The sequence below is a fragment of the Gnatocerus cornutus genome, chromosome 8, assembly GCF_029298725.1.
Source record: "Gnatocerus cornutus isolate USDA-ARS CGAHR chromosome 8, icGnaCorn1.1, whole genome shotgun sequence".
NCBI classification, from domain to species: Eukaryota; Metazoa; Arthropoda; class Insecta; order Coleoptera; family Tenebrionidae; genus Gnatocerus; species Gnatocerus cornutus.
The window spans coordinates 12,530,491-12,539,221 of NC_142240.1; the positions used below are offsets into that span (position 1 = coordinate 12,530,491).

The window sequence follows — 8,731 nt, forward strand, 5'->3', positions numbered from 1 at the left end:
GCATGACTGTAGCTTTGGAACATCGAAACCTCGTTTTGAATAAAAAATAAAATAAAACATCATGAAATTTTGTATTACATAACCTTTAATAAACAATTGTATTTTGAACTTAAAGTTGATTAAAAACTGCACCAGAAACCACTGCGGTATTGCAAAATCAATTATCACGCATAAAATGTAAAACCTTACTTTTAATTCGTGTATTTTTGTAATTTAAAAATTCACAAATCCAGCTGTCACTTTTAACACCGGCTTATCCCACCTCTGAACGTGGGTTAGTTTAACACCGTGCTAACTTGTATTTGAACCGCTCAAAAATGTTTGTGCAACGCAAAAATCATTTAAGCCGGGGTTAAGTCAGATTTGAACCGGTTCAAATTTTGAACCGCGTTTCTGCAACCGGCCCCTTGGTATTCCAAAGAATAGAACGAATTTTCGAAAATTCAAAGAACCTGAAAAATAATATCCGCAAACTTTCTTTTTCTATTTTTGATGATGAATGTACAAAATATTAGGGAATTAACCAAGCACATTCATGCACTAGTCTTAGATAAAAGTCTTATCACTACCAGTTTAAGTGTTTGCCAAATATAAGCCCATAAACACTCGAGTTTTGCTATCTTTTATTTTACCTTCCCTCCATTCTCTGGAATTTATTTCCACGACAAACCGTTGAAAACAAATAAAAGTCTAATCGGAATTATAATCGATAAACAGGACTTTCACATGCGGTTTATTCTATAAAATTTCTTGCAATCGATGATTAAGAAGATTTTTTTTCATTATTTTTCACAACTGTGGAATTTACTCATTTCTTCTCTTCAGATAAATGGATAGCCTGTAATATTACCAATTTAATTATTTACAGATAAAATAGATACGTTTTAACGGACTGGTTCGAATATATTTCTCAAGTCTAAAAAAGCCGCAGTTATCTTAATTTTCTTGTATTATCTCGACCTTCCGATGATAAAATTTAAAGGGTAGACACATAAAGTCGTGTTTATCAGATTGAAATGTTAATATTGATACACTTTAAATTGTAACGCCCCGGACATTTTTATAAAGATACATTTCGCTTATTAACACAATAATGAATATTAATGGATAAGAAAAATAAAGTTTACACATTATCAAAAAATTATAAATATGTATAAGTAAATTCATTAGCTGGCTTTAAAGGTAGAGGAGTGCATAGTCATCCAAGTTCGAAATCCATTTGTGAATCGAAGAAAAACCTCGCTATCTACAGATTGAGGGAATCGATTCCGACCCTCCACTATTTGTAGTAATAAAGTGAAGCAAGGTGATAATAAATTATTAGAATACCTCTCGAGCCTATAAAATCTCTGGTAATTCTCTACTTTGACTAAATAAGGATGCTGGGATGGTTATATGCCGTGCATGCAGAACTACTCTTTGGCTTTACAATACAATTCCGATCCTGTTTTTGTAACTTAATGGTCTAATCCCTAGGCATTTAATTTTATGATGCAGTGAAAATGTGCCAGTTCTTGTTAGACGTTCTTCATTATAGCCGGAGAGGGGGCTAAGTTAATTCAAGGTCTGGGGCAATTAAAAGCCGCCCCTACTTACAATTAATTTTAACCATTAACGGGAAACTGACGCGATTATGCGGGCAATTTTACCCATACATCTTATTAAGTGTCAAGTGACTACCAAAAAATTTAGACCTTGAAAATTCGACATGACGTAATTGCTTCCGAATGTGTAGGTTTCGTCACTTTTTATTTGCTCTTTCCAGTTTTTTATGCACATTTCTTACATGTCTTTTATTTCAAGACCAACAGACGGAAATCAATGCCTCTGCTCTAGTTTACATCATCTGCTTATCTTAAGCCCATTTTATCTCAGTGCAAAGATACAAGTTTAAACACGCTTGTGTAGAAATAAACAATTTGTAAAAGGATCAGTTCAGGATAATCTAGTCGCCTTGCAAATTGACGCGTGGTGACATCTACCGGAAGTTGACGTAGATAGTTGACAGTTGTCGTCAGTTGACGACATAAAAAACTTGTTATTTTCAACGAAACATCAACTTTTAATTCAACATAAATTAAGTCACAATGTCGGAAAGAAAAGTTTTAAATGTAAGTACACGAAATCACAAAAATGGCTTAAGATAAGACGAGATTCTAACCTCACTTTTTAGAAATACTACCCCCCTGATTTCGACCCCTCGAAAATCCCTCGCATGAAATTGCCTAAAAACCGACAATATACTGTTCGTTTGATGGCCCCTTTTAATATGAAATGTAAAACTTGCGGAGAATACATTTATAAAGGCAAAAAGTTCAACGCACGGAAGGAGGACGTGGAAAACGAGGATTACCTGGGAATACGCATATATAGATTCTATATTAAGGTATAATAATGAAGCTTAGACAACAATTTAGAAGTTAGTCGTACTAAAAAAGTCCAAAATCATTCTTTTAAAATAATTCTCAGGATTTTCTTTTGAGATTATGCAACACATTATACACCGGCGCGCGTGTGTTGCATCGCTACCTCTCAAAAACGAACTTTTTCAAATACGGTCAAATATATCACTGTTTCAAAGTTTTCTTCTACAATTTCCCGTCTCCCGATAGAAAACTTTTAAACTTGTTACTTAAGTTAAATTTACCTTTCCCGAGTTTGCAATCAGAGCTCAAAATTAAAATAAAAGTTTGTATCTTCTACTAGAAAGTTAGTTGATTTTAAATTATCTTAGTGCACACGTTGCCTGCAAGAAATCTCCTTCAAAACGGACCCGAGAAACACAGACTACGAAATTGAAGCCGGAGCAACTCGTAATTTCATGGCCCTTAAACTGGCTGAGGAACAAGCGATCCGAGAAGAAGAAGAAGCGAAGGAGGAAGAAGCCAGTAATCCTATGAAATTATTAGAGAATAGAACCAAGCAGTCGAAAAATGAAATCGAATTATTGGAATCACTGGAGGAGTTAAAGGATTTAAACCGGAGACAAGAAGCAGTTGATTTTGATTCGATGTTATTGGCGTACGATCCGACTATCCCGGAAAAGGAAAGAGAGGAAAGGATGCAACAGATGGATGATGAATTCATAAAGTAAATTGACCTGTGGTCGAACTTAAACTATTCTGTTTTTTTAATTTTTATTATAGGACGGTAAAGTTTCGTAATAGTGATAATAATAAACGGAAGGTGATTGTTGAAGAAGAGATAATTGAAGAGGATGAGCCTCCTAAGAAAATCTCTAAACCAGAAGTGACGCCAAAACCGGAGGCCACATCAAGTGGAGTGAAGAAATCTGTAGGGATAACTTCTCGGAAAGTGTTAGCTGGATTGGTCAAAGTAAAAAAGGATGAACCGAAGAAAGAAGATGCGCCTAAAAAAGAGGTGACGAATGCGTTGTCACTTTTGGGTGCCTACAGTGATAGCGATAATAGTGATTAAGGATAAAAAAATAAAAACGTTTTTTTAATAGTCTTGTTTTATTGTTACGAGTAGTTACAATCTTTGGTTGCATGAGAAAGGCCTGATGAATTTAATTCGTGATCTGAAATACAAAAAAAAATACAGTGTACCACACGTTACAATTTCGGACTGAATTAAATCCTTCAAACCTTTCCCTACAAGTTCAAATCATCAGTATCTGAAGTAACGGACTCATGAATACAATAATCACAAACGGGCACCGCACTGAGATACTCTGCAATGGGGTTAAACGTTTCGTACATTTTCAAATCCGAGAGTTCTTTATGAGAATTGAAATATTTAATCGTTTCGTCAAGATCTTTCATGTTTGAAGGTTTTAATTCGTCGTGGGAATGCGTCGACTTTCCATTCGACACCGTCAACTTCAACAAATTAATGAAATCCTCGCAAGATTGATCGGCATGCTTTTGCAAGATCTGATACAATTTCCCTCTCAACTCGATTTGTTTCCGTAAAGTGTTATTCTTAGCGTCAGCCGCGTGATGGGACCACGAATAATTCACCGGTTTGTTCAGCGGAAGTTTCATTTTCTTGAGGTTGTCGAGACGCGCGCGAAGATGATCCACTTTTTTCACAGACATGCCAATCAACGACTCTGACACGTATTGGGGCGAGTTTATATAAGATTTACCCACTTCTGTCTCGCCGTATGATGAATTCTCCGACTTGTCTCCCAGAGATGCCATGCAAATTTGACACCTGTTCTTGTTCCATTTGTCACCAAATTCAGAGTAATTCTCGTACTCTTTCAGCTGCGTTTTCAGTTTATCGAAGGCTTTTTCTTTCAGGACGAGCTTCTCGTGGACTTTGTAGATAGTTTTGTTTTTGTAGTCCAACTCGTCTTTCGCCTGAAAAAAACGGTCACTCATTTTAGAACTGGATTTGAGCCGAAATAAATCATGAGCGACAATTAATTAAAATTTTAGGAGCGGAATTCGCGCTAAAACTCGGCAAATTCCAACTGTTTTTGTTTCATCATATCGCGAATAATATAAATGCAAATCATTCGTTAACTCGTGTGGAAAATTCTTGAATGTTTGTTTGATTTTTACTCACCTCCTGCAAAACCTCTCTCAGCTTGTTAGAATATTTGATCGCGTTGTCTTTCTCAAGTTTCAAAGCCGCCGCCAGTTTGGCCTGCGCCTTCAGCGACTCCTGCATCTTATCAATTCGGTCATTGAGTTGCGCAATTTGATTATGACTCTCGGTAAGCTTCTGTTTGTATTCCATGAGTTCGATCCAGTGGCTCTCACTGGGTTTATACTCAATAGCAGGAATACTTTCCGCTTTCAGAGTCAATTCCTCGATCTCCTTTTCCTTTTTCCCGACTTGTTTCCTCATCTCCTCCAACTGCTCTTCTAGTAATTTATTCTTCTCGGCTATCGCGTCCTTATCTTTCTCCATCAGTTGGAATTCTTGCTCCTTGATTTCTAGTTGCGTTTCAAAGTTTCGAAGAAAGTTGTTTTGTTGCGTTTCCACGTTCTGTTGAAGCTTCTCCATGTCTTTCAACCTAAAGAAAAACAAAATGTAACATCAGTCGTTGGTCCAAACATCAAAAAGGGAAAGAATCACCTGAAGAGTCTTCGGGCTTCCTTTGATGTTTGGATTTGGGTTAAAGAAACAGACTTATATTAGAAGGACGATATATTTACTAGACTATTTTAACGCATACACCGAGGGCATAACGAGCTCATTGAGGGCTTTCAAAGTAATATTAACTAGACACCTTGTGTCAAACTGCGATTGCTTCTCTGCGAATTTTTGCTGGAGGAGGAGTTCGTTTTTCTTTAAATCGTCCCTCTCCTTCATCCACTGGATCTCCTTTTTCCGGGACTGCTCCTGGAGTTGCCTGCAACAAAGAGAAACTAACCGGGATCGTTTGGTGTTGTCCTTACTTCAACTTCAGCGCGGTGTCGTTAGACCTTTCCTCAGCTTCTTTCGCTCTAACTTCAAGTTCCGTGACTTTTGACCGGAAGTTTCTTGATTTCATCAAACTCTCGTTGGCACTTTTTCTTTCCTTCTTCAGTTCCTCGTCTAGTTTCTGCGACACTTTGAATAATTAAACTATCAAAGAATTGTGAAGGCTTACGTTGTACTTTTCTTGGAATTCGCTGACTGTCTTCTCGAGGGTGTTTCGCTTATCTTCGAACTTCCTCGTTGCGGAGTGGAGATTGTCTTCAGCTTCTTGTAGCGCTTTCTGTTGGTGCTTGACCGTATCTTGTAACTCTGAGATCTTCACAGCCATTTCGTCACTCGCTTGCTTGCCTTTGACTGTTTTTTGCCAGTCTGTGAGCATCTCCTCGATTTTCTTTCCACTTTCTTTGACGGTAGATTCGACAGTTTTTTCCAACGAGCATTTTTCTTTTTTGAGTTCCTCCACTTCTGCTTCGATTTCTGACGGTTCGATCGTGGATTTCGACGCACTTTCTAGGATTTTTACGATATGGTCGCGCTCCACAAAACATTTTTTGCAGATTTGGACACACGTATCGAACACGTTGTCAATGGAGCTCTTTAGACCCACGACTGTGTCACCGATGGGATTTTCACCAGCGCCATCCAAGGTGACATTCTTCGGCTCTTCAGCTTTCAGCGACATGATTTTTAGGTCCTCTAAAGCCACTTTTTTCCCTAGTCCTTCTAACTGCCTCTTCGTACGTAGCAACGACTTGTGCATTTCTAGAAGAGGCCGCTGTTTCTCGACAAGATCTGCATGCAATTGCATGAGTCTTTTCTTGTTGTTCAAGAATTGAACTTCGAGGGTGTTCTTATTGAACATGGAACTGACTGGAGGTAGTTGTCGCGAGTAGCTCTTCGGACTTTTTGGAGTGGAAGTTTTCATTCGAAGAGGAATTCCAGAGTTGGATTTCTTTCTGGTGGTACTTTCCTTTAATATTACCGCGTTTTTTGGAGGTTGTGTGGGGGAAGATGGACGTTCAGGGGATTTGATGGTGGGCTCGATTTTTAGGGGAGTAGCTTCCAGGCGAAACAGCTCTTTCGTCTAGTTAAAGAAATGTGTGTGAAAAATTAAATCCGAATTGTGCCTGCAAATGAAATGGAAAAAGTACGGAAACTCGTTGAAGGGCAGTGATTTATGGCTCAGAGCTGTCAGTAATCGCTCATTTATAGACGGTCCATGTTTGTGTGCGCCTCTCAAGATGTTGGCCCGAAATTTTTCGATCAAGTGAAAGCTCTATTTTTGCGCAATAATGAGCAGTACAAACGCGTAAAGGGTAATGGAAGGTTAATGGAGTAAGAGACTGATAGGGATGTTCAAACTTACCGTCTCACAGGAGCTTTCCTGGCTGCTGTCGACTTCCTCCGCCTCATGTTCAGAATCTGAAAGGATTAATTAGGAGTCGTTTTAGTGCGTTGCTATGAACAAAACCGTCTAAACACTCAACTTGCGTTATTAATGGCGCAACATGGAATTAATTAGAATAATCCTCCTGTAATTGACGTAGGGCGATTAGCGCATCCCAGATTTGCCTCGTAAATGGTCCAGTCGAAAAATTGTGATTGATTGAAACATAAAATTAGACTTTTCGATCCCCATAACCCAACGATTGTGCATTGTATGCTAAATCCGGGAATATTAACGATGAGCGCCCTACACGTAAAACGTTGTCAGCTCGCATTAAGTTGTAATTATTGCCAGCGCCGCGGAATTATCGTTAATGGAAATTTGCTGTCGTCATACTAAAAACGGTAAAAGAAAGGATTACTCACTTAGAGCGATTTCTTGATGTATAGCAGTCATGACTAGTGCAATTTGAAAAAGGCCTTTCTCATAATTCGATGAAAATTAAATTTCCCACAGAGGAATTTTCCCACAACAAAATTAGTTATGTCATAAAATTTTATAAACAAATGATTTGATAAATAAATAGTTTGTGAAAACCGCCGACGTGATTCTCCTTCAACTTTTAAAACTCAATAGAAAGTTTTGTGACAGTTGCTGCCTCGAAAAATTGCGAGGTTTTAGGCAATGCTCAATTTTATTATTATTGGATCGAACCGAAAGTGCGGTTTAGTTTGGGTAAGGATTTTTAGTAAATCAAAGTTCGGAAACTCGGCGAACGCAGCAGTATAAAAACCAAATTATCCAGATACATTAAGGGATTTGCGCATTACTTTCGAGGAAAAGCCAGAGCGTATGGGAAAAACGAAATTAAAAATTCACATCAAATTCCATCAAATTTATGGTAACGAATTGGAGGGGCATAATTTGATTATTGCAGCAGGTATGTTGCTGAAAGGATTCGAGATATTTCGTCGAAGAGGGTCACAAATACAAACTTCGGTATTAAAAAAGTTATGAAGTGTTTTCAGACTGCATTCTATCACGTGGAAGGTAAAATATGAAACGATTTTTGGTGGATGCGCCGGTTAAATATTTTTTTAAAAATTGGTTACCTGTTTATAGTCGTCAGCGACTCACAAAGAGACTTGTAATTACACTTCGTTAACTTGTACTTTGTACAATTCTGGCTTATTTAAATAAATAATTGTATTGGAAAATTCAGTTGGTTCTAATTTCAATGCTCAAAACGGCGTCAAGTTGTTGACTTCGTTATTTCATATCTTAAAATCTCTGATGCAAAAGAAACGCAAACTTAATGAAAGGAAAAAAGATAATTAACTGATCAAATTAAGAATTTTTCGTTGGAGGCTGTTAATAACTGAACATGGTGTCAAGAGTTACTGGTAATGTTCTAACAATAAATTTCTATATTTCCGCAACTCCTAAGATTTACGTGGCTCTTACCATCTGAAAACTGAAGTAGTGAGAACACGTTAGCTTTCCGGCCTTACAGATTTATGAATAGTTAAAGTTTCCACCAAGAAAGTTAAAAGTGAGAAAGCAACATATTAACCGCACTAAATTTCCCGTCTTTCAGCAACAGCTTTTGCCGACATATGTTCAATAGCATTTTCCACCTGACTATTAACCAACTAAAGGAGTAAACAACGGTATTATGTTCATTATAATTACCCCTATTCTTGGCAGTGAGAACTATCTTCCTACTTCAAAGCTCTTGTAATGTAAATCGAATTAATTATAATCTCTTTGCGCATAATAAACGGTTGCAATTCCAAATGAATGAACATCTCCAAGAAGAGCCTTTAAATGCATAGGAAATTGAATCTGATTTAGTAGCAATGTGATGAGTCGTCTACTTAGTTTTCGTACGTGCTTGGCGCTGTACGCATTTTGCATATAGACTGGCGTCGTCGTCGCGACGCTCAG

General features: G+C 37.7%; 2 protein-coding genes across 2 annotated transcripts; one reads left to right on the forward strand and one right to left on the reverse strand.

Annotated features, from left to right (window-relative positions):
* Positions 1–1,953: 1,953 nt before the first annotated feature.
* Positions 1,954–3,466, forward strand: LOC148169910 (splicing factor YJU2). The gene is made up of 4 exons (XM_088043231.1): positions 1,954–2,111; positions 2,174–2,386; positions 2,735–3,090; positions 3,147–3,466. The coding sequence occupies exons 1-4, from the start codon at positions 2,088–2,090 to the stop codon at positions 3,436–3,438; spliced, it is 885 nt and encodes a 294-aa protein (XP_087899357.1). The 5' UTR covers positions 1,954–2,087; the 3' UTR covers positions 3,439–3,466.
* Positions 3,467–3,482: 16 nt separating this feature from the next.
* LOC148169911 (uncharacterized) lies at positions 3,483–7,240 on the reverse strand. Its single transcript, XM_088044240.1, has 9 exons — positions 7,210–7,240; positions 6,764–6,819; positions 5,570–6,481; positions 5,376–5,521; positions 5,207–5,329; positions 4,537–4,990; positions 3,662–4,328; positions 3,573–3,614; positions 3,483–3,541 (listed from the first exon to the last, which is right to left on the reverse strand). Exons 1-9 carry the CDS (start codon positions 7,238–7,240, stop codon positions 3,483–3,485), a joined length of 2,490 nt encoding a protein of 829 aa, XP_087900366.1.
* Between the last annotated feature and the right edge of the window lie 1,491 nt (positions 7,241–8,731).